The 26,899-nt window shown below is 38.2% G+C and overlaps 1 protein-coding gene across 1 annotated transcript in view; it reads left to right on the forward strand.

Annotated features, from left to right (window-relative positions):
• The window catches only part of Dync1i1 (dynein cytoplasmic 1 intermediate chain 1), a 293,851-nt gene that overhangs the window by 206,536 nt on the left and 60,416 nt on the right, over positions 1 to 26,899 (forward strand). The window contains exons 11-12 of the mRNA XM_026391510.2: positions 20,710 to 20,856; positions 25,019 to 25,132. Coding sequence (XP_026247295.1) covers positions 20,710 to 20,856; positions 25,019 to 25,132 — 261 coding nt within the window. The remainder of the gene's footprint in view (positions 1 to 20,709; positions 20,857 to 25,018; positions 25,133 to 26,899) is intronic.

Raw genomic sequence — 26,899 nt, forward strand, 5'->3', positions numbered from 1 at the left:
AAATAGAATCAGAAGCTTTCAAAAAAATTTTGCTGGGCTTTTAGGGAGAGACTCTCAAAGCAATGCATTCTGAGCATTTTCCAAGTATAAAAACTGGAACTGTGCGAACATAGCCCCATCATCAAAGGACACACACACACACACACACACACACACGGAAAAATGGGAGAACTGGGAGACCCAACCTTAGTTTGATAGCCGATTGACTCAAAGAAAAACATTCTGAGCCTCTGTACAGACATTTTTTCCCCCCAAAGATCAATGGATTTGTGTTGCCTAGTTCGCATGTGTGAGAGTGAGAAAGATGAGCAGGAAGTGCAGGCTCCAAGTGTGGCCTGGGTGCTGAAGCCTAGATCAAGGCGCATACTGATTCATGCCCCAAGCCTCATTCCTTGGTGCTGTGACTGTCTTCTCTCTGGCTGTGAGCCTGAGGGCCATAACCCATTTCACTAGTTAGCTAGGTCACTACCCACCTGTGTTCCAACAGTGAGGTTGGACCAAGAGGACAGGAAGCCCCCTGCACTGCTCAGATCTATACACACTCAAGCCACTGTGTTTATTATTCCTTGAGGGAAGGCGCTGCCCTTAAAGGCTGATCCCACTGGGGTGGGATGGCAGGCAGAAGGTGTGCCATGAACAACAAGGCTGTATTCTTAACATATGTTTAATTTGAGCAGCTCTCCTCCTTTAAAATACCTCTTGATTCTAAATCCACATCCTGATTTGCCCACTCTTGTTACCATTTTCGGCTGCCTGTTCTGAATTAATTCTTTGAGGTAGTCATTCCCCCAGGCGGTGAGGTGGGGGTGGGGGATGGGGGGGAGGGATGAGAAGAGAGATGCAAGGTTGGGAATGTGAATGGAAAAGAAAGGAAGAAAGTAAAGGAGGGAAGGGATCATTAACCAGAGTCTGCTTCCATGAGCTGGATTGTCTTTGAGCTGTGGAGGAAAGAAGAGATAGAGGAAGAAAAAAACACAAGCAAAAAGCCCTGGAAAGTTTACCCGCCGCATCCCTACTAAGGAATGAAGCTCTTTTTTTTTTTTTTTTTTTTTTTTTTTTTGCAATAGAGCTCAATTTACAGATTATTTTGATTCTCTGTCGTACTTCATCTCAAAGAATTGGTATAATCTAAAAAAGTGGTTAAAATTATTAAAACAGTTTCCATAGTAGAAAATTAAATGATTTTACTAACTGTCAAAGTCAGTGTTTAAACTGAAATAATTTGAATTATATTTCATATAGTGATCATGTCACTGGGATGTCTAAACATTCTTTGTAAAAGTAATGATCCCTGATTCTGATTTCTCATCAACAGAAAACTGACTAAAGGTTAGGAAGATTAGCCACCAATGGCTGTTATTTGTAAAATCTAAAGACAAAGCTGGTTTTCCTTGAGGAATTTTTCATTTAAATATATTCTCCACCTTGGAACAATTAACCCTTTGAGAGACTTTCTTGATTTTTCTTAGGTAAATTTTCTGCTCAGAGGACCATGAGAGTACTTCAAATCCTTGATTTAAAATGAACTTGGAAGTGAAATAGAACTGTCTTATGCTATTAAAACAAAAAATAATTTTAATAGATTTCTAATAGATATTAAGTGAGCTAAATATGATATTGCTTCATATCATCTCATTCATCTTCTGTCTATCCATCTGTTTATGCATCTAGTGCAGGCTGGCCATGCTAGGCTGGTTTTAAAATGAAGTTATATTAATAGTATAGACCATATTTCTCTACCACTTAAGCCCTCTGGTCTCTTAAAAATTTTACACTGTTTTCTGGGAGCTCCCAAAGGAGGTTGCAATTGTGCAAATGATAAGGCTCCAGTGACCGCCTGTGAAGCTAAAAGCAGTTTGCAGGACTTCAGCGTCCAAGTCCCTGGGCCTCATTCTTTGCTCTGTCCCTATCTTCATCCATGAACTAGCCTTCACTCACTGCAGAGTGAGTTTTATTACTCTGTGCTGGTTTCATTTGGTGAAGCACTGTTGTTGATAATGATGCTTTGTGACCCCAAGTAGCCCAGTGACTGCTAGAAATTCCAGAGAGTTCAGTCAGGGAATATCCCATAAAGAAGGGAACAGAACGACTCTATCCCTCAAGTGTGTATTCTTTGTCTCAAGGAAACCTAAGCAATGCAAATTGGTATTCCACACCGTCTCCCAAAGGTCATAATAAATATAGTCTTTGTAGTTTACTGATAGTACCTTACGAAAATGGAGTTCTGGCAGATCTGTCCCATCGGTCTGCTATTCATGCCTGTCCAAATGTGAAAACTGATTATGCTCAAAATTGACTATTTAATATTATTTCAGATTCAAAAGGTGATAGTCTTTACTGTTAGGGCAGACTTCATTTTATCCAGAACAATTCAATACATATTTATTGTGCCTAGTTCTATGTGAGGTACTGAAGCCATAATGATAAATACATCCTGTTTCCTGCCTTTGAGGAATCTGTCCCTCCTCCATAATCAATAGCAAGAATGAGTGATTGGAGAATGCAACGTACATAATGAAATAATCAGTGTACGGTTTACCCAGAATAGCCAGCTCAGTGTCCCCTGGCTTAGGACAGTCTGAAAGGTTGACAGCGAAGCAAATACAGGGATGGTTATGTTGGTTGGTGGAAAAGGTCTTTGGAAGTCTGAGTTAGCTCCCATTAGGAGGCAGGCGACCTCACATGAAGAATACCTACCTCCTACCTCGGGATCCTTCAAATGGTCTGGGGATGGTTGGCGAACCACAGGTATTCCTAAGGCTGGTTCCTATTAGGCAGTGAAAACTAGACGCCTTGCTTTTCCTTGTCCTTGCTGTGAAATGAAACCGGTGAAGTCAGTTACTATTTAGACAAGTGAGTGAGTGCTGTTCATTTGGGAGATACTGTTCCTGGAGAGGGACTGACCAATAGAATTCGCTGAAGGGCTTTGGTGGGGGCAGAGGGAGAGGCACAGCTAGAGGGTAGTTCAAGTAACTCGGGAATGAGTGGCAACTCTGTTAATGCCATTAAGTTAAACCCACCTAATCAAAATCATAAGGAAAGCCTTACCTTCGCAGATACGTTTTTGTTATCCTGCAAATAAAATATGTAGCTCAAAATCTGGCACAATGACTGTCTACACATGGCTGAATATCTATGAAGAAAAATACCTAAGAGAAGTTTGCTTTGCCAGATGCTTGGTATCATGTAGTCAAAACATTTTGAATGTGTTTTCAAAATAGTCTTCCACATGTATGACAACTTGTAGGCTAGCCATAGCCCTTGCCTTCATTTTGGAATAGAGTTGTAAAACTGAAGTAGTTACCCAAATTATGCATGAAAATAGAACTTTTATTGCCTTCCTGGTCTGGTCTGATTGCCTTGGGAAAAAGTAGTTTATTTATTTATTTATTTATTTTTGTCATTCTACCAATTTCTTCAATATTGTATTCTACTTGACAGATACGGACACAGTAGGATTTTCCATGTTTCATTGCACTTGCCATGCTAAAAGATATCACTGCTACCAAGTTTTGACATCTCCAACTTTGGAATTAGTGAATTATGTAGATCAACTTCATTTGATGTGTATTTTCTCTATCATTTGATATTAAATATGATAAATTCCACGCATATAAATTTTCCCAGTATCTTTTCATTTGAAGACATATGTTCAAGAAGGTGGAATGAAATAAGGAAAAAATGACTAATAGAGTTTTATTTATCCTTGATCAAGATTTTCCCATTATAATTCACATTTTTCCATTAGAATTATGTGCTTTGTCAAACCCACTGTAGGCTGTTTACATATGCGCACAATAGGTGCTAAATATTCAACGACCTACTAGAACTGCAGGAAAAATCACTCAGGAGAATTTGCACCTTATGAGTTTTATACAACTATTTCCTCTAGACCAAGAAATATTCTATTTATACTTAGGTTCGTCAGTGAGTAAATCTGTGGACTTTATTATTGATATAGTATCATTGCAAGGTTTTAAAGAAGAGAATACCTGGGGTAGCAAATTCTGAAGTGGTGTCCTGTGCCAATCTAATTCTCAAAAATTATATCTTTTGTCAACAGAAATTCAGTGTTCTGTGTATTTTAAATTACTCCTGATTACTCTTTGACACCAACTATAAATGATACATTAGTAAAACTGCTACCTATAATAGATTGTCATCTCTTTCTGAACTCTAAAAGACAGGATTCCTTATTTTTAAAAAAAAGTTATTTTGATAAGAAATTTGCCTAAGTGATGAAGACTAATTGGCATACAGTGCCAACTGCTTCAAAACAATTGGGAAACTTAAAAATTCTGTTTATTTAGGTTCCCTGCCAAAACCATCCTGAAACTTTATCTGCATTGGTGGAAGATGGATCAGATGGCAGTGGGGGGGTGGGGGTGGGGAGTAGCTTATTGTTGTATTTTTTTTAATGTCATGAGGGCAATTTGAACACTCTTAAAACATGGCATATGGATTTTGATTCAAGTGAAGATTGGTATCAGAGATAGTTGTGCAGTGAATGTGACTTATATTTGAAGGATTTGTTTAGAAGGAAAATGTATGTGACTCAGGATTTTAATAATGGCAGAATTTGGGTTGTTGTTTTTTCTGTGTGTGTGTGTGTGTGTGTGTGTGTGTGTGTGTGTGTTGTTTTGTTTTGTTTTTCTGGTAAGATTTCAGTATGCCCTCTGCATCTTGTTCCTGCCTGAGAATTACCATCCTTCCTTTCTTGTTAATTGATCTGTTTGAAATTTTTAAATGGTAACTGGAAAAAGGAATTTAGCATGAGATGGGGTAACAGGGATGTAGAAAGGAGTTTTAAATATCTAGTCTGGCTAAATCATTAACTTTCTTGATGTGCCTGTAGGCAATTCATATTCCTGGTTAGGAAAATCTGTCACAACAGATTATATTTTATCAGGCAAAAGAAAATAGGACAGATCTAGAGTTCATTTTTTGAGCCACAAAATAGGGTAGGTAAAAATAAGCTTGAGTGTGTATGAAGGTTGTGTGTCTAGCAGGGATCAGAAGCACACAATATACATGTGACCATGACTTTGGCTAATGATGAACCATGGGAATTAACTAACCAACCCTACACACAATTCAAAGTATTTAACATTTTCTCAAAATATTTACAAGCTTATAAAATATTTGTTCAAAACTGTGGCCACCTGAAGATATCTAGGTCCTAAACCATAAACCTGAGAATGTTAACTCATGGGGCAAAAGAGATTATGCAAATGTAATTAAGTTAAAAATATTGAAATTACCCTGTGATTGCTGAGTGGGCCAGTGTAATCATAAGGATCCTTGTAAATGAAAAAGCAAGACAGTCACCCTCAGAGAAGTGATGATGGAAGCAGACAGAGGGCCATAATGTAAAAAAGACTGGACTTTGATAATGGAAGGTGACCATGAACCAAGAAATGAGGGTAACCTCTAGAAGCTGAACAGAAGGCCCACTAATAGATTCTCCTCTAGAGCCTCTAAGAAGAAATGCAGCCCAATATAGCCCTATATTTTAGTATTTCTAACCTTCAGAACTGTGAGATACTAAGTTTGTGTTGTCTTAAGCTGCTCAGTATATGGCAATTTGTTACTGCAGCAAGAGGAAACTAATACAGACAGCTACAAATTTTCCGGAACTATCTTGGACACAAAGAACAACACAGAAAAGAAGCCCATTAAAGCAATTCAACCTGATAAGATTAACATGAATTACCCATAGAAAATGGAATTTTCCACTCCCTCCACGTCCAATGAATGGGGGGAGAGGTGACACCCTGCCTCTCCTGTACAGTCTTTGTGTGTTACCCTAAGTGACCAGAGCAGGAAACCAACAGCTTTCATGTCAATCCGATTGTTTTGTTTATGAAGGATTATCTATAAAATATGGCCTGCATTTTGCATTCTGAAGAGCTGGACTACCCCCAATCATTTTTTTTTTTAGCTAGGGCAGTGGCTCTTAAATGAAGAAATATTTCTGAGAGAGAGAGTTTAGCCGCATAAACAAAATGACAGAGCTGTAGTCAGGGACCTCTTCTAGAACTTGAGTTCTCTGACTGCCTTCTCCCCACAGATGAGGGTGCCCTGGTTCCAAGGGCTTTTCCAGAATCTGAAATAGGAGAATGCCTTTCACTAAGCTACTTTCCAGCACTCCATGTAGATTACAAAGGGAGATCAGCACATGAAGAAACCCTTTGGAAACTAAAGGGGCCATGTTCCTTCTCTTGCCATGTTATTTGGCTGGCCCCCTATCCACGTCATTTTCAAGTATGGGGCCTGCTTCAATAGAAACAGCCCACAACTGTGGATCTCATCAAGTGGGGCTCAGAGCATATAACTTTCAGTGTGGGGGAGCTATAAGAAATATTTTCAAGTTCTGGAGCGGTCTAACAGGAATAAGGCAAAATGTATTCAAAGGGAGATGGAAAAAATCAAGCTTAGGGATCTTGTTTTTCAGGACTGTTTTAGTGACTTTGTGAAGTATTGCAGACAATTCATTATAATTTATCATACTGATTCTCATAGATTGGATGAAGCCCAAACACAACTGAGTAGATTCATATTAAATTACCTCTTACTTAAAAGGAGGGTGGTCTCACCAGGGCAGGATGGAGTTCATTAGCAGGCCGAGAAGATTTTCTTAACTCTTCATTATCTGGATTCATATTGTTCCTGCATCCCCAGGATCATTGGACATCTTTCTTTTTTTTAACTCTTGGAGAAATGCAGTGGGCACTTGTCACTAACACCAAAGATAAAATACTCATCATCACCAGTCTATAAAAACACACAGATGACTAGGAAAATGCTCCTATTCTTCTTCTTTTTTCAGGGAAAAGGAGAAAAATACTGTTCTTTGGTAATTTTATTTAGATTTGCATGAACCAAAATATCACACTCCATTATGACAATTGACTGATGTGTATGTTGGATGTGCTCTAACATATGTGTTCAGGAATTTATGACCACATTTCTTCCAGCTGAGCAGTACCCTTACCTACATCATTTAATGAAGGACATAGTTCAGGATAGGTCTCTACTCATGGATCTCTCTTTCCAGATCTCTCCAATCTCTCTTTCCAGAACTGGAAACTTCAAACTCTATGATAAATGCCCTTTAATTTGTGCATTCTAAAGGTCTTATGTTTAGAGTAGATTTCTTCTGTGGACTAAGACAAATTCATCCAGTGCTATAAATTTAATCATTTGATCCTACAAGAATTTTGGTTCACCATTTTTCTTTGTATCTTTGTTTGTTTATTGTTTTGTCCTTTTAAAAACTAGCTTAGGGGCTGGGATTGTGGCTCAGAGGATGCCTCGCACGTGTGGGGCACTGGGTTCGATCCTCAGCACCACATAAAAAAATGAAGATATTGTGTCCACCTATAACTAAAAAAAATAAATAAATATTTAAAAACAAAACTAGTTTAGATTGAAGTCTGGGGAATTTGATTCCTATTTATTTGTTGGTCTTCCAAGAATATATAAATGGTGTTTTATGATGGGATATATCTCAGTTTAGGAATGAACAATCCAGGACAGATTTTTAATCCTCTCCATGCTCAAGTCATTCTCAGTCTTTGAGTCTCTTGCAAAGGGTGTGGTATAGAAATCTGGAGACTCCATGAGACCGGGGATTGCTAACAATCACAAAAATCAGTTTGCACTTTTCTCATGCATGGACCAAATAGCAATCAATTAAACCTAGGTTTTTTTCTAGTCCTTTTTCATACTCCAAAGTAGCAGTTTATCCATAGAACAGCTGAGCTAGACAGTTCTTAAAGGTCATCTGGTTCATCTTCATGCCTTCGGCATAAGCATATCTAAGTAATTCCAGAAAAAAAAAAAAAAGGACAGACAACTTCACTGAGACTACTTCTGCCTTGGTGCCACATAGCTTCATTGGGTTCAGGCTTCACTTTTTATTTGCATCCTCAAGATCTGTATTAACCACATAGTTTTAATGTGAGGAAGAACCAATTCTTGCTGAATTATTTTATTTTCCTGCTAAATTTAGAATGATCTAACTGATTCCATGGACTGTCACAGATGGCAAACCCACCAGTCACTCAGACTCAGACAAACCATGTGAAGAGGTTGTGAGTAGTGGAACACTTTGGGTTTTTTTTTCTTCTTTTATATTTTTTTAATAGTTCCCCTATAATTTCTGACCTAAGTGGCTTGGTCATGATCTAATGTGGGATTATTCCATGATTCTTTGGGTGGATACTCCAAATGTAGATTTATTTTACTAGCAGGGGGTTGCTGAGTGACATATGGAGACTACATTTTCTTCTTCCTTTTTCAATGTCCTCATGCACAAAACCCAAATCCTACAAATGCAGAAGAAAAAAAAATGCACAAATCAGAACACAAATCTTTCGTGCAATTATTTTCAGACCCTCTTGCTAGTACATCAGTTCTAAATCCAATCAGCCCATTTATTATTATGCTGGTAAAAAATAAAATTCCTGGTAACTGAATTCTTCTCTTGGATTCTATTGCTCAGGGCCATTATTGCCTCTTTTACATGGCCGAGGAAGGGATCATGGACTAAGAATATGGCTCTTCTTATCCATGTTTATCCATACGATTTCCATCAAGGTTAAGTGGATAGTAACATGTTTCTGAATGCTCTGTTTGCCCCCTTTGCAAGGACTTAGTACTTTTTTAATAAAAGTAAATGTTAATTTGTGGCTACACTTCAAGTAAGATGGTTTGATGGTACAGTGGAGCAGCCCCATCCCTGGATTTAGAGAAGTCGTGTGGCTGAGTCCCTTTGCGTCTCTTTCATGTGGTTGGCTGAGCCTTTCTCAGAAACCTCAAAGGTTTTTGAAGATACTAAACTGGAGACATTCAAAATTCTTTTCTCCCTTTTTGCTATTAATCCTTCTTGTTTTAACAAGCACTGAAGTTAATGCTGCCTACAATCTTTCCTGTCTATTGGAACTCTTTTTCTTCTTTCTCAGATAAAGTAATCTCTTTCTCTCTGGTACATAACTTCCAGAAATCAAAGAGGTAGATGACAACACATGCCATATCCAAAAAATCAACTTCCTATTTTTAGAAAAATTAAATAGGACTTAGACTTTTGATTTGAAGAAGGCTGGTGCTTTGTAGCATACAAAAAAAAATGATCCATATATTTCTCTCTTCCTCTTCTTTTTAGTCTGTATAAAGTAAAATCTAGCTCTCAGCTTGCACTGTGTGTCCACTGCAGCCTACCATAGCAATTTTGGTTTCATGTTTCTTTAAAAATTGGACAATAATATTTAGAAAAGGACATTGACCTGAGAGTGTTTCAGTGAGCATTACTGTCAGATGTGATGGCATATCCGCACCTGGTTTTATCTATAGTAAAATTTTTGAATAACAAATTTATCAAAATAGGAAGTATCATGTGGATGTGGATGGATAGATTAAGGAATAAATAGATAATCATACCACCACTGTATTATAATCTTTCACCAACTAAGTTCAATACCTCAAACCCTTGGATCTTTTTCTTGTTTTGTTTTGGTTCTGAATATTTACTACAACCTGAAGACATCTGTTTGTCCCATCCTAATCATAAAATAGGAAGAAAATAACAACAACAACAAAAAGCAAACCCAAATTGAAGGACATCCTACAAAATACTCCTCAAAACACTTAAGGAAATCAAGAGAAAAGTGAGAAACTATCACAGCCTAAAGGGACCTAAGGAAACATGATGGCTGAGGGTTATATGATCTCTTGGATGGGATCCTGGAACAGAAAAAGGACATTAGGTAATGAGTAAGGACAGCTAAATCAAGTATGAACTTTGATTTGATGATGTATTGATATCAGTTCCTTGATTGTGACAACTTGCTATATACTAACATGACAACAGAGATGAAGTTAATAGCAATAGCACAGCGTTAGTATATAGGAACTGTATTGTCTATACAACTCTCTGGCAAATTCAAACCCTATTATTAAAAGTTGTGCTGATTTATCTACAAAACTCTGTTGCTATGAGGGTTGAAATAGGAAGAGTGAGAACTACTTTTCCTTTTACAAACTATGGATAGAAATTCCTCAACTGCTCTACCATGTGGCAGGTGGTGGGTCACAGCTAGTGGAACAACTAGCAGAAGATAAGTTTTCAGTACATTGTGTGGTTGAGGTACTGAGGTAGATAGTTTCTAAGAATAACTTTGCATTTAAAGAACTTGCTACCAAGATTCTCCACCTGGTTGTTGGTTAGTTTTTAACCAGAATGTAAAAAAAAAAAAAGAGAGAGAGAGAGAGAAAGAAAACTTTTGTATGTGTATAAAAAAAAACTTGAATTGGAGTATATGTCTTGCATTTTAAGACTCTATAAAGGCTCTCCAGGTACAGGCAAGACATAATGCTCCTCAAAATTTTCAGTTATTTTTGTTTTTGAACTTTTTTTAAAAAATGCAGGTCACCTTTTTTTAAAATTTCCAAAATGTGACTTTTTACCGAAGATAATTCTATCTCCCAAGAACCTATTTTTTTAAAAAATATATACATATTACCACTTACTTATTGAACTTGAAATGTTCCCCAGGTACTCTATGTCTCTAAATAGAAAGTCCTTTTTGTTTGTTAAAGTACACAGAGATACCATTCCTTTTGCACAACAATCAATAACATTTCACATAAATATTTGGGGGGATACACACACTCATTAAAAAATAATTTGTTGTATTGCAATGGTCTTTTCAGTTTGGTTGCACAGTGATAAGATGAAAATGAAGCATTTTCCTCCAAAACAGTGGTGATAAACACAGAGCTTGTCAGTGGTGACCCAACTGGTGTCCCACCTGCTCCATAGATGCTCATGAAATGATTAATTGGTCTCAATCAGTTCTCAGCAGGAATACCCACCTCATGGTAAATATCACTACAATTGATACTAATTAGCTCTGTTGCCTCCTGTCAGAACTGATAGGCTGGGAACTGAGTGAGGGGAGCCATCTTTATGCCAGTAAGAGAAGCCCAACTGGAGAGGGGTCAGAGACTCACTGTCAAAGCCACTGTGGCCAGCAGGGAGCCCACAAGCCCTCTCTGCCATGTAGCAATACGTGAGGTTCAGCCTGTGACTCCCAGGCTCGTGGAAGTGAGGGAGTCAGAAGTTTGGTGTGCAGGAGGCGGGATCATGGATTGCTAAGAGAAAATGCACCTGTCTTCAGTTGATTTAAGTTTTTACAATATATTGACTTTGAAATCAGCCAGGCTGTGGTTCAAATCTGGGTTTTGCCACTTTCTGCTAATTCAATCTTAAACCAATAGCTTTACTTCTCTGAGCCTGGTTTTCCTATTCTGAAAAACATGGAAGCCAAGTTATCCACCTAATAGGAACAATACAATGTTAGGTCATGCTTGAAACTCGGTGCTCAAAAACTTTGGAATGCCCCCACAGCTAAATAGGCATGTGACCTGGGACGACAGTGATGATGTACATTAGCCCTCCTAACAATAAACAGGAAACTCCAATATATTTAGTGTCCCCACATATAGTGATGATGCAGGAAAGTTGGGACCAAACCTTCACTGTCATTTTCAGTTATTTTCTGAGAGTCTCATTATTTCGGTGAAGAAGAGAAGCTAGATGAGATATCAAACTAGCAATTAACATTGAAGGAAATGGTAATCTAGCAGAGGAAAATATCATATTTTTTTCAGTTGGGTCAGTTGTAAAAATGGCACATAATCCTATAAAGAAAAGAGCCCAGGCTTGGAACTACACTGGTGCAAAGCAAATGCATTCCAAACGACACCAAACTCTACCAAATTATCTTTTTGGAATTGGGTTTTTCAACTTTGTCCACCATATCAATCACCTGGGTTCCTATTAAATACACACATCACAAGGTCTCTTCCCAGAAATTCTGACCAGATAGATCCAAGATGGGACCCAGGAATCTATGTTTTTGCTTGTTGTTTGTTTAAATTGACAAGGAAAAAAATGTATATATTTGTCATATAAAGCACGATGTTTTATATAAATGTACATTGCAGAATGGCAAAGTCAAATTATTTAACTTGTGCTTTTCCCCCACATACTTACCTTTGTGTATGTGGTGAGACTACTTAAAATATACCCTTTGAGCAATTTTCAAATATACAATATATTATTTTTTAAATTATTTTTTGGTAGTAGATGGATACAATACCTTTATTTTAAGTATTTATTTTTATGTGATACTGAGGATAGAACCAAGTGCCTCACACATGCTAGGCAAGCACTCTACCACTGAGCCACAACCCCAGCCCCTACAATATATGATTAACTTTAGTTACCATGATGTACAATTGTTCTATTGAATTTATTCCTCCTATGTAACTGAAATTTTGTGTCTTTTGCCATTCTGACTAACATTTCCCCAATTCTTTCATTCTGCATCTTCTAGTAACCAATCTGTGTTTTCTAGGAGTTCTCCAAGCACTTACATTCAGACAAGTTTGAGAAACATTGATTTAAAAGAGTATTCTTCATACTTGACTGAACAGGGGAGTTTTAAAAAATATTGATGCCTGATTCCCACCCCAGAAATTCTGATTTAATTGTTATGGAATGTGGCCTGAGCATTAGGTAATTTTTAAAGCTCTCTAGTTGATGCTAAGGTACAGGCATGTATGGAGTGACACTGGTTTAGAAAATAGCCTGAGCCAGGCATGGTGGCACATGACTGTAATCCCACTGGCTTGGGAAACTGAGGCAGGAGGATTGTGTATTCGAAGCCAGCCTCAGAAACTTAGTGAGGCCTTAAGCAACTTAGTTAGATGCTGTCTCTAAATAAAATATGGAAATACTTTTTCCAACCTAGACCATCAATACAGGACAATGGATTTATGAAAATATTTGTTGACTAAAATGAGGAGTCCTCTGAACCTTCTTTGTTTCTGGATATGTTTCTTCAAATTAGGAATAAAGTCACCTCTAATCATGTATGTGTAGTATGTCAAAATATACTCTACTGTCATGTACATCTAAATAGAACAAATAAATTTTTAAAAAGAAAAGGGATGTGGCTCAGCGGTTAAGTGCCCCTGGATTAAATCCCTGCTACCAAAAAAAAAAAAAAAAATACCCAAAGGGTGCCTTATTGATGAATAAGTACTAATCAGATATAAAGTCATATCACAGATCAGTCTATTCCAGGTCTAATTTGAGGTCTGAAAGGGTTATCAAGAATAAAGACTCACTCAAAACAGTTAAACCACATAATAGTTTAATAATACATCTAGAAGACAGTTTTCCAACCTAGACCATCAATACAGGACAGTGGATTTATGAAAATATTTGTTGACCAAAATGAGGAGTCCTCTGGACCTTCATTGTCTCTGGATATGTTTCTTCAAATTAGGAATAAAGTCATCTCTAATCCTGTGTGGAGGGCACATCACTTACCAAGGTCTTTAGTTGCCTAATTCAAATCTTTCGGCAGCTCCAGAAAAGATGGGCAAAGAAAATGCCCTGTTCCATAGGCAGGGCAAGAACCATCATGTTCCTGTTGTGAATCAAGAAGTAAGGCTTAGACGCCTCACATGCATTAGGAAGACTGCTAGAAACAAACAAAAGAAAAAGAAGAGAGCAAGTGCTGGAGACATTGGAACCTTTGTGATATGGTGGTGGAATATAAAATGGTAGTCACTATAAAAAAAAAAAAAGTAAAACAGTGGTTCCTAAAAAAAAAAAAAAAAAAAAAAAAAAAACCAAAAAGGACAAACTACCATAGGATCCAGCAATTCCATGTATAGATATTACCCAAAAGAATGAAGCAGAGTCTGAAACAGGTAGTTGTCTACCCATGTTCAAAGCAGCCACAATATAGCCTTTAGCTATTCACAGTAGCCAAAAGGTAAAAACAGCCCACGTGTTCCTTCATGGATGAATCAACACACAAGATGAGGAGTCCTCTGGACCTTCATTGTCTCTGGATATGTTTGGATATCGTATGTACATACAATGGGCTGTTATTCAGCCTTAAAAAGGGAGGAATTCTACATGTGTTCATGGATGAGCCATGATGACAGTATGCTAAGTGAAATAAGCCAGTCACAAAAGACAAACACTGTGTGATTGATTCCACTCACATGAGCTACCCAGAGCAGTCAAATTCAAAGCAATGGAAAGTGAATGGTGGTTGCCAGGGTGAGGGGAAAGAGGAAGAAGGAGTTGGTGTCTTGCGGGGACAGAGTTTCAGCTGTGGAAGATGAGGAAGTTCTGGCGATGAATAGCAGTGACAGTTGCACAACATTGGTGAGTGTACTTAATGCCATTGAGCTGCATGGTTAAAAATGGTTAGAAGAGGGGCTGGGGACGTGGCTCAAGTGGTAGCGTGCTCACCTGGCATGTGTGCGGCCCGGGTTCGATCCTCAGCACCACATACCAACGAAGATGTTGTGTCCGCCGATAACTAAAAAATAAATATTAAAAAATTCTCTCTCTAAAAAAAATGGTTAGAATGGAAATTTTTATATTATGAATATTTCAGCACAGTTTTTAAAAGTGGATAAATAATAATTTTAAAAAGTGCCCCAAATTAAGCAAACAAAAACAACTTAAAACTTGGATCACACAACTAATAGGAACCAGAGCAGAAATTTCTCTGGACTTGAAGTCTGCTGATCTTCCCTTTCTACCTCAGTGTCTCCAAGGGAGTACAAACTGGAGATGATGCTCAGAAAGAATTACAAGGCAATGACTAAGTGTTTGAGAAGAGAGTGATCCAGGTAGTTCAGACAATTATCCAGAAGATTAAAACTGAGACTGGGAAGCTCCATGAGGTTGAAAACTTGTCTGTACCCAATTTTCTTTTAAAAATTGATATGTGTATCACGCCACATAAATTCAACCTTCAAAGTCTGTTCTTTTTAGTAAACTCACAAAAGTGTGCAATTATGACTTATCCTTTTAGAATTTGTTTTACTTAAAGTTTTTCAAAATTCATCCATGTTATAGCCTACATCTGTATTACATTGCTTTTTATTGTTGAATAACATTCACATGGATTTACCACATTTTGTATATCCATTCATCAGTTGATAGACATTTGAGTTGTTGGCACCTTTGGCTATTATGAATAATGCTGTTGTGAGCAAGTTTTTGCATATGCTTATGTCTTCATAGAAGTGGAATTGTGGGGTCAGATGATAACTTTGTTTATTTTTTTTGAGGAACTGTCAGACCATTTTCCAATGGCTGCCCTCATTTTACAATCTCACTAGTAGTGTGTAATGGCATTCCAACTTCTCTACATCTTCATCAACACTATTTCCCTCAAAAAGAGAGAGAGAAAGAGAGAGAGAGAGAGAGAGAGAGAGAGAGAGAGAGAGGTATAACTATGCTAGTGTGTGTAAAGCTGTGTGTCCTTATAGTTTACATACCACCCTTTGTATTCTTGGCCTACCACCCAGAAAGATGTATGTGATAGGGTATCAGTAGTGAAAGTCATGACATTCCTAGGGATTCTATGGAAGGTCATCAGGATGATTGATATCTAGTCTTTGGGAAATAAGATCTTAGAATCAGATACTTTCTTGCTTTCTTTATCATGCTTTCTTTTGTTTTTTTCTCTTTCTTTCTTTTTTAATTTTTTTGTGCAAACTGAGTTTAGAAGTAGCAGACAAGCTAATTCCATCTTTCCTCCTAGGCATTCTGGCACTAATAGGGGAATAACTTTTGGGAGATGGTCACTCTTGCAGTTTAGAAGAATGGAATGCACATTTGGGCATAGAGATTTAGAGAGAGGACAGGAGAATCCTAAAGGGGGAAAAAAAGGATCATTTTCCTTCATCATTTCCTTCATCTTCAAGTGCCTGGCTCGAAATGCAGGGTGTCTTCAATACCTTCACACCTTCCACATTGTCACGTGCCTGGTGCCACATGATCGCCTCTAAAAAGAGTTTTCCACAGCAGTGTTCTCCAATTACACGTGTTTCCATTAACAAATAAAATATTTTTGTGGGTTTCTTAGATACTTGCAGAAGTATCTATACAAGTTCACTAGTAGCCAGAAGGATCTGATCTGTCTGCCTCACAGCCCTCTGACAGTTAAGCATTTGCTTTTAGGCAAATAAAATGTCAGCCACCATTAAACAGCATATGGCAACAATATGGCCATTCCCTCCCTGGGGACTGACTTCTCCCCAGAAGAGATGGTACTTGAAATAGGAGATGCTTTTGAATGCAGGACCCCTATCCCTCCCACCCAGGCATGAAGGATGGGGAGTGGGCAGAGTGCCACACACACAGACGGACATGGGCAGCCAGATCAAATGTGAACCTAGAGGGCACGCTTCCCAGCCAGCATTGACCAAAGACTGTTCACCCTGGGCCTATGGGTCTGTGGTTAAGGGGAAGTAAGCTGGCCTGGATTAGCTCTGCAAAATAGAAAACAGCCTCCACAGCCACTTAAAGAGGGGTTTGGGCCGACTTTGAATTGAATGCAGTGGTGTGCAATGAGTGAAGGGAGACGTTCAAAGCCGGCTCCCCACCCTTCCCGTCTCCGTGGAATTCCCTCGATGAATGGGCTAAAATAAACTGACTTCTCTTGAAATAGACGATGAGGATGTGGAACCGCATCTAGTGGGTCAGCTTGTGTGCAAAGGCTCACATAACAATGTGGGTCAGGAGGAGAGCCACTGTGCAGGGATGGCCAGGAACCGGGCCGTCTGTTCAAGTCTGAAAAGTAAGCCAGGCTTCCTCAGGAGTCTCAGAGATAATGCCTCTGTTGAAAACAACAAAATGATCTCTGTCAACAGAGATGGCCTGGTCCTCAAGACATAGTCTCAGCATATTGCTTGGCTTGATTTGGGGGACTGTGCTATGCAAATGATAGAGATGGGATGCTCATCCTCTTGGATATTGGTCCCTTGTGTAACCCCATCCCTGTGTTACTTGTTGGAATATAGTCAGGCAGACTCACCAGTTTCACCTCAAGCCTTGAATATCCAAGACTATCCTGTTTCTGAGTCCCTGCTTGGACCAACAATATGGCCACATCATGAAATCCTCAGCTTTGTAAAAACAGCTCAACAGTAATGGCAGAAACACTTACTGTGATGAAGAGGTTAACATTCACCAACTTTGTATTATTTTCTACTCATGTAATTGGCTTGATTAGAATTCTTAAAGACCCTATGTAGATTTTCAAAATCATTCTGAGACTCTATTACTTTAAAGAATATAATAAAATAATTAATATTTTAAACTAAAAAAAATTGTACCCATGTGCATTCATATAGAGCCCAGAATAAAAAGGCAAAGAAACTTCTTCTCAATTAATTTTGTTTGTCATTATTAATCCTAGTTTAATAATGCCTATTTACAACACTGGATGACTTAACTTAAATTGTGAACACCAAAAAAGTGATGAAATTTTTAAAAATAACAATATTATTAATATATTTTTCATATAATTTGCCCTCAGAAAAAAAATACTGTTGAAAATGAAGACAACAAAAAATTCTACATTTTTTTTGAAGTGTCAACCAATTTTTCTGAAGCGCTTTTTCATTTTTTTTTTTTTTAACCATAGATGTAACTGACAGGATGTTATCAACATTGGCACCTCTTACTGGCAGCCAGGAAATTCCATGACAATGGACAGCAGCAACAATGACTAGATCAGTAGCTGCTTGAGCAGCAGGAGATTGCAGGTTTCCAAGCCCAGACTTCCCCAGTTGGAAGAGGGGCTCACATCCTCTGTGCTGTAGATGGAGCACTGTTCCCAAGTCTAAAGCAGAGGAAGCATTTGGATGCAAATAAAAGTCAGTCTCCCAAGTGTTTGCCACCTTTACATCAAGGATCAGAGTATTTAACAACATCTCAGGAAATGTCTGAATTCTAAACTTTACATCTAGATGACGGTGATCATACTGCCTTAGTGCTTCCGTATAAATGATAGTGTCAAGTGTGGACATCTGTGGTCAGCTACATATATGTATACACATAGACACACAGCTATACTTTATCTTCCAAATATAAAATGAAAATAAACATCTACTCTTTTTCCTCATGGAAATATTGTAAATATTGATTTTTAGCAAAGCAATGTAGATTCTCGTGGCAGAAATCTGGTGCCCCAAGGTGCTTTTTCGGCATTCATTTGACATTTTTTTTTAAACCAAATTTAAGTAGAATTCTGAATCCAAGACTGGGGGGCTTTGGTGACATTTGCAATTTTAACAAATGGTTTAGTAGACCTCAGTGCTAAGTGTTGGTAAATAAATAAATAAATGAATGAAGATAGAACAAATGAATGAGTGAACAAGTACCCTGTGGGGTCAGATTCTGATCGGTGCCAACTCTGTGTTTCATTTTCATAGAAATACCTACAGTGTTTGTTTTGCTCCAGTCTCTCAACAAACTGTACAAGATTTGGAGGAAAGTTTGCTGGGATTTAACTGAAACACGGAAGCAATCAAGTGGTTAAATTCTGGATTTTTCCAATTGAATGACATTCCTTTATCCATATCGATTTGAGCTTTGGCAAATTCAATTGTTGATACCACCTGGATAATTTTAAGTCTTTCTGAAGCTTTCTAAAAAACTTTCCAACATAGCTCAGGCAACATAAGAATTTCATCAATTGAAAACTAAGAATCGTTTCTGTGGGATGTGTAAAACAAGAAGCTGACCAGCATTATTTTCTTTTTCTTTAATTCGGTGTCATTATTGAGAGTTATTCTTGAACTTTATGAAAACCAGATTGGGGCATGGGTATGTTCTTCATCGAATCGTGTTTAAGGAATTGGAACTGAAAATCATTCAAAACTAGGAAAACATGACATTGAAAAATAGTCTACATTCTTTATTCTACCTCAGAGTATCGAGACTGTTTCTGACTATGAAGCCTTAGGCTGACATTAGATCTGGTTTTGCTTTGTTTAGTTTTATTATAAGAAACGGGCATTCACTTTACCTATCAGAAGGAAGTCGTAATTTTTTTCATCAGTTACTATTTTGCTGGATTATTAATTACAAACTTTGATTTCCATACTTGTTTGCTTAGAAAGCTATGATTTCTCACCATTGCCTGCAGAAAAAAAAATTCAAATAGGGCCATTCAGGGGTTTCTCTGGTCCAACCAAAGCTGCCTCTTCAGCCATGTTTCCTAACAGCCTCTTCCATGCTAGCTCCTTCCCTGTGGATCCGGATTAGACCATTGATGCTTCTGGTTCTTTCTTCTCATTTTCTCATCTCTCAAAAGTACTTTTGTCTTCTCCTATCCACTTGCAGAATGGTCCACATAGACTTCAGGGTGTAACACAACCCCTTCCATGAGGTAGATCTAGCCACTGTACATTTTTCACCTTCCTCTCCTTTCCTCTAAAACAAATCTTCCCCTCCCTTCACCCCTGTCACACACACAGAGAGAGACACACAGAAGCTGCCATGATTTAGTCAGATCACGTGTGCAAGTTGGGAGTCTAGATTATGCCCTGAGCAAGGATGTCAAGCACCATGAACAAAAAGGGATGGGAATCCATCTTACTCTCCACTTGCCAAGGCATGTGCCTACCCATATGATTGCATTTGTTCTAAGGGGCACTTTTTCCTATTTCACACAAAACCACCGTATGGATTGGCAGCAACTCTATTCTTTTAAATGCATATATTCTTAGTTCCCTTTACCAGAACACAGGTTTGTTGGGGGCAATAGCTACCTTTTTATTCGCATTTTTGGTATAGTGACTTTCTTGCACATAGTAACTTCTCCACTGTTTAAATTGCTTTATGTTTTCTAGAATGCATTGAAATTATTGAATTTAGCTGGAGGAATGAAATGTGTTTATTAAAAACAAATACTTCAGCTGATAAGTGTAAAGATAGAAAGTGCTGCAGGAATCACAAGAGTCTTAGCAGATGTGGAAGAGTAACTTGTTTGATTTTAAGTGCATTCGCTAGCTAAGTAATTTCATACAAAATATGGTGCCCAGTAGAACTTTGTGGAATTTCAGAAACCACATTTGTGATGCTATGACAGACCATGGGCAGAGTTGGACTGAAATCCATTTCTGGCTGTTTATTAAAATAGGCAAAGGCTAACATTAAGACTTGTCTGAAGTGGGCAGCTTCAAGGTCAAGGAGGATGCCCAGGGGAGGTGAGGGAATTGGGGGAGGAGCCAGTTTGATTAGTCTGAGGTCAGTATCCTTCCTAGAAGTCTACATTAAGGCTAAAACAAAAAAAAAAAAAAAAAAAAAAAAAAGAAAGAAAGAAAGAAAAAACTGGCCTGTCTTAAAGTTCTGAAGCTAGAATTGATCTGCCATTACCAACACTGCACCTAACCTAAGTGAACGTGAAAGCCCTCAAAGTGAAGAACTGCTTTGTAAAAACTTCAGTGGAGAATTAATACCAGTTCTGTTGCCATTTTATTCGAGAAATGGGAAATGTCCAGAAAGCAAGTTTTACAGACCACAAAACAATGATGCACTTAAGATAGGTTTTATGCCTATTTGATAACAAGGCCAAGACTTCAAATTTCAGATTTCAAGGGGTAAACCATTGGCCAACCTCTCCAGAGAAAGTCCTATGTCTACGTACAAAATCTACTCACTATGCATTCAAAATCCCAGCTTTAAATTGCTTTATGTTTTCTAGAATGCGTTGCATTTATGCAATGAACCATTTTGCCTTCAGGAATCAACAGAGACGATGGTCTCCTCCATAGCCGTTTCACAGTTCCCCTCTCTCTCCTTTTCCTTCACAGTCCTCTGTCATGTCGGTCTGCTTCGCCCGTTTCCATCCTAATTTGGTGGTTGGTGGGACTTATTCGGGCCAGATTGTTCTCTGGGACAATCGCAGCCATCGAAGGACGCCTGTGCAGCGGACACCTTTGTCAGCTGCAGCACACACGGTAAGTCGAGCTTTCATCATGTCCCTGTCAGCCACCAAGCCCTGAAAAGGAAAGTAGCTCACCAAAGCATGGGTCTTACCAGTAATTCAAAGTTAGAAGTACCTATTATAACCATCATATTCTGATTAAAATAAAGATGAATGAAAAAAAAAAAGGTGAAGGAAGCATTGGGTTTAGAGAAATCTCTTCATCTCTAGGTTCTTGCACGTAAAAGAGATCTCCTTGGATGTCCCAGAGGCCACCAGTGAAAAGCGTTAAAACTGAAAAAAGACACAAAGTTTAGAAGGGGTAGCTCTGGAATCATTTGCCTAAAGAAAACCTTCACATTTATGTTAGAAGATGGAAACACATATTTTAAATGACCATGAAAAGTCAGTACCTCATGTCTGGGGAGAGCATGGGGGAGACACTTGCCAACAGGCCTTTTCCATTTGTGATTTGAGGGAGTACTATAACTTTAAATTCTGGAATGTGTGCTGTAAGTCTCAACATAAAGACTACAGTGACAATATAATCCCTAGGGTTAAAAGTCAACATATCAAAACCATTACCCATAATTTAGTAGAAGAGCTTCAGTATAGTGTTCATAAGACAACTGCTCTGTCATTTCCTTTAAGAGAATGACAGGTGTGGATAGTAATTGTTAGGAGGAATGAGAAGACAGACATGTCTCCATCAATCCTCTCTACCTTGACATTCAGGGTAGCTGATGTTCCTTCTATGAAATGCCCAAATTATGCCCAAGGATACAGCTCTACTATTGTTTTCAATTTCCTTAATGTGGTTGCTTCATTTGTTTCATCTGCTGGCCTCAAAACCATTCTGGCTTGAAAAACAACTGCAAGCTAAGACCATGAGGAGGAAAATTCTTCCGCTCTTGTAAGTTTGACAATGGGAAATGACAAATGCCAAGTCAGCCCTAATTTTGATTGATTGGGGCCATAGACACATGCAGGTGAAACTAGTTCTTGCGAATCTTGGGAAATTGCCCTGGCCTACCCCATTTCTCCAAACTAATAACAGAAAATTGTGGCCCAGGAGAAGACAGACTCAATGCAGGTGTTTTCTCAAGTAGTGTAGAACCATTTCTTGGCTCTCTGTGGATGTCAGTCAGGTGCATTTGTGAACATGCCTTCTGAAATTTCAAAAAAAAAAAATTATAAATCCAAATGTTAGAACGTTTAACAATAAGCTTTTGGGGGAAATTCAAGTCCAGGAGTTCTTGCAAAGAGTTAACATTTCTTTTTCAAGTAACTTAAAATGTAATCATCACAACTAAAATGCAGTTACCATCGAACTGAGTGGCATTATTTCTTTCTGCTAGAAAATAAAATGAAAACAAATTTGTTTTCTCTGTCACTGTGTTTTGTCTAATTCATAGCTGAAAGGGCACAGTTTAATTTTATGTTTGTCTTTCAAGTTCCATTATTGCCTGGCTGATTGGTACCAGGATCAAAAAGGAAAAAGAGGCCCACCACAGATTACTCACTAATTTCCTTTCACACCCACCACACATATGTATTTGAGACAACAGGAAATCGTAATTAAAACAAAATCCTTCTGCCACACAGTAAGTTTATTCCTAAAATAAATAAAAACAATCTGGCATCTTTAGTGGAAAAATAAGCTGTACTGTTGCTTTTTCTTTCCATTAAGTACAGTTTGTGTGTGTGTGTGTGTGTGTGTGTGTGTGGTGTGTGTGAAAGAGAGAGAGAGAGAGAGAGAGAGAGATGCACTTGAGTAGGCATTCCCCAGTGTCTGCTTCTGTTCAGGTTTCTTTACCTCTCTTTTCTTTCAGACCAAGATTTATTACTCATGAAAGCACAAGCCATCGTACTGATTAAAGACCAGTAGGAGCTACCATATACACTCCTCCTGGGCATTTGGCTCTGTGCATTCCTCCAGGGTTGCCTGGGGTCTTGGCCTATTCGAGTTCTAGCAATTTGTGTCTGGAGTTTTAATCTATTCAAGTTCTAGCAATTTGTGTTGTGGACCCACCGTTAGCAGAGAGCCCCATTGGACTTTTACTGGGAACAAAAAAAAATGGATGGATTTTGGTTCATGACCATGTTTGCTCCGTAATTTCCACTCATGGGAATAAAGAAAGTTCAATTCAATGCAATGGCTCCTGGGATCAGACAAATTGAATTAAGATAATACAGCTTTTTTGCATATTCATTCACATATCCTTCTTCAGTTTTATGAAGTCTGCTATTTTTAGGTAAAATCTATTAAATCCATTCTTCCATGTGATTTCTACTCAGAGCTTTGCATGTTGTGGGGCTTGAGTCTGATTGCATGCTGCTTCAGGTTTCATAACACCAGAGACTTGGGAAAGAGCACTGTCGACAGCCCCACGACCAAACAGTCCTCTTGAGATTTGGAGGCCTGATCAGGGTTCAGGTCTGTTGTATGTACTACTATGCAGATCCACCCAGGCTGATTCAATTTGGAAGTGTCAGAAGGAACACAGCACAAAAAATACATAGGGACTTGGTTAACTGTCCATCAGTATGATTGAAAGAAGTCATTGTCCAAAAAATAAATGTAATATTAGGATGCATTAATATACACATATTCTTTATGAGAAGGCAGATTTTTAAGTCATGAGAAGTGACAATTCAGTGCTACCCAGATTTTTGTATTCTGTGGTCAGTCTGTAGATAGACAATTCTGTGTCATTCTCAGAACTTCACTGTTAGAGGAGTCAGCATTAGAGGAACTCATATAAAAGACAACATATTCAAAAGAGATTGACCAGGATGAGGAAGATTTTGACAACCAGGTGGCCAAGCATCAGCTCCAAAAGTTGGTGATACCTGGTCTATGACAAAACTTAGGGGTTGGGGTTAGAGCATTTAAAACAATAATCTATAAATATTTAAATAGCTAGATTGTTTTCACTTGGTCTGTGTTATCAATAGAAGTCGCCACCTGAAAGTATTTCCATGAACTTTCTTTATAACATTTAGTAGAAGCATAAACTCCCCAGGAGTTAGTTAGCACTAAAACTGGCTACTACTTAAGAAAGGTGTTTAAGTGGGTTTTGGACCACTTTTTGTATAAGACCGATCCCTAGCTCCACTAAACAATTATTAGCACTCCTTCTGACCAGGACTTTATATGATAATAATAGTCTGCGAACCATTCTTTATATAATATCAGCTTTCTAATATTAAAGATTGTTTCGTTGTAGTTGTGGCTAGGTGTTGTGGACAGTAACTCATCAAGGGTAAGACTTAGACTGTCAGCTATTTGCACAGAGAAGCATCAAGTAAGTTGTGGTTTGGCCACTCATAGCTAAGCTGCCTGAAATCTAACCCTAATTGCTGCTAGGTTCTGCTTATGCTAACCTTCCATTTAGTGTTTAATGTGCAGCTGCCCATGGCTTTAAGCCTACCACGTAGAATTCTGCAGAACGAAATAAACTATGAGAGTTATGATAGAAGGAGAGGGCACCGTGCTTATAGTTCCTGAGATGTAGAAATGGCCCTGGCTAAATCTATGTTTCCATACTACTCCAAATGACTTTTTTTTTTATATTTGAAAAATAAATCTATCATTACCCTAAGTTTTGCAGCACATAAAAGAACCTAATTTTATCTCACTAGGTACATTGTGCCAACAATTTTGCCACCAGTATCCTTCTCTCAAATTAAAAAGGCTAATGAATATTAACCACTTTTTTAAAAAGAATGTTAACCAGTGTTTGGCAGTGGGACAACAATGCATTAAACTCCAGATTTAGTAACATATATTCCTTCCAAAAGTCAACAGTTCTATCCTTTTGAACACTGTCTTCTTTCACCGCTCGAGATTAGCAGCTGAACTGTGTGGTGGGGACTTATTCAAGCCATCCAAATTCACTCCCCCGTGGTGTTGTGCCCCATCAACCCTCATCTGCCCTCGCTTCCTTCACTGCTACTGCATTGCTTCTGACTGAGCAAGGTGAGGCTTGGGAAGTATTTCCACTCTTATGTTTGCTGTCAGAGCTTTTAGAGAGAACTCAGGTCGAAATCAAAAATGGCAACTGACCTGAGGCTTGTATTCCAGTAGGATTATGTCACTCATGATTGCTGTTTCAGAGTGAAGTGTTTGACACTCACACACACTCATTTCCTCTCGGATCTGCTCCTGATTCCCCAAGTTTGTGTTTTCGCAGCATCCCGTGTACTGTGTAAATGTCGTTGGCACCCAGAATGCTCATAACCTCATCACTGTCTCCACCGACGGTAAGATGTGTTCCTGGAGCCTCGACATGCTCTCAACTCCGCAGGTGGGTTTGTTTTCCCCTAAACATAAGAGCATCCTGGTTAAAAAGATACATGCTTAAAGGAACAAGGTTCCTAAAAGCCAAACCCTCACATCCTATAGGAGCTAAAAACCAATGGATGCCCTTGAAAGAGTGGGGCCTGGTTTCAGCAATCTCCTCCTGAAGCCAAAACCCATTTCCTTTACCACAAATCATGTAATTATTGTAATACGTTAATCCTTAGGTCAGTTTCAAGTGAAAATGAAATAATCCATTTTAAAGCGTAGTAATTATGGAAGTTGCCTGTGGTATGAATTGTACTCGCCCTACAGCACTGTGAGAGAGATGCAAATGAGGTTGGAGCTCAGCAGAGCAATCCCGTAAGGGGACTTGCCTTGAAGGAAAGATATCCCGGCAAAACAGAAACCCAAGCCCTTGCTTGTCCCTGTCCCCCATGACAACTGCCTGTGTGGACGAAGAATTTGTTAAACCATCTGTTTTTTTTTTCTTCTGGAATGTTTGTTAGTATGGCTCCTGCCGGTCCTTGCTGAACAAATGAGAAGCTGGAAATGAAAAAGTTCCAAAGTTTCCAAACCACTAGTGATTGCAGTAATGGAAACCAAACAAAGGAGCAAAAGTAGGAGAGGAAGCTGGAGGCAGGTTCTAGACACAACTTTCAGAATATACATGTGTACAGGCACATGCTGAGATACATACATGCGGGCACACACAGGAGACACACACGTTTTTCTTTTTTATTATTTCCATCTTTTTTTTATTTGCTCTTTTCAGTTATACAAAATAGAATGCATTTTGACATACCATACGTACCTGGAGTATAACTTACCATTCTTGTCATTGTACCTGATGTGGAGTTACACTGGTCACATTTTCACACTTCTTTGCATGAAAAAAGTACTTCATTATCCTCCAACTAAAAAACAACTAAAAGACTATAACATTGTTATAGTCTTTGAAAAAATGCAAGAAAATATCCAGAAAATTGTGAAGGATACCTAGGAGACAATGCTCAGTTCTAACACTCCTGTCCCCTTTCCTGAATAACAACTCTAGAATATCTGTCACTCAATTTTAGGGGACATGACAATTTCAAAATGTATGTGGAGACTGTAAAGAACCTTCTTGAAGTCTCTTTAAAATCAGGTAAATGGATGGAGTTAGAGAATATAATGCTAAGTGAAGTTAGCTAATCCCAAAAACCAAATGCTGAATGTTTTCTTTGCTATAAGGAGGCTGATTCATAGTGGGATAGGGAGAGGGAGCATGGGAGGAATAGATAGACTCTAGATAGGGCAGAGGGGTGAGAAGGGAAGGGAGGAAGCATGGGGTTAGAAATGATGGTGGAATGTGATGATCATTATTATCCAAAGTACATGTATAATGACACAAATTAGTGTGAATATACTTTGTATACAACCAGAAAAAAAAGTAGATTTCTATTAAACAAAAAAAAAATGCAGATGTACAGAATACTATAGCTAAGCATGTTCTTTATATAATCTTAGAGGAAAAGAAATAGTTCAAATAAACTACTTAGAATTTAAGCACCTTTGTGCTGATTATTATAGAGGTTCAGCATTGTGTGTGGGTATTTTATGTTTTGTCTTAAAATTCTCAGCAATATATTGTTTTCTTTTTAAAGCATGGAGTTTATATCTATAAGAGCAAACCCTCTCTTTAAGAATTCTTACACATTTCATTTATGTATACATAATTTTTATATTTTTTCCCATTTCACTGATTTATCATGTATTTGTTTAGGTTAAAACC

This window comes from Urocitellus parryii, chromosome 3 (genome assembly GCF_045843805.1).
Source record: "Urocitellus parryii isolate mUroPar1 chromosome 3, mUroPar1.hap1, whole genome shotgun sequence".
NCBI classification, from domain to species: domain Eukaryota; kingdom Metazoa; phylum Chordata; class Mammalia; order Rodentia; family Sciuridae; genus Urocitellus; species Urocitellus parryii.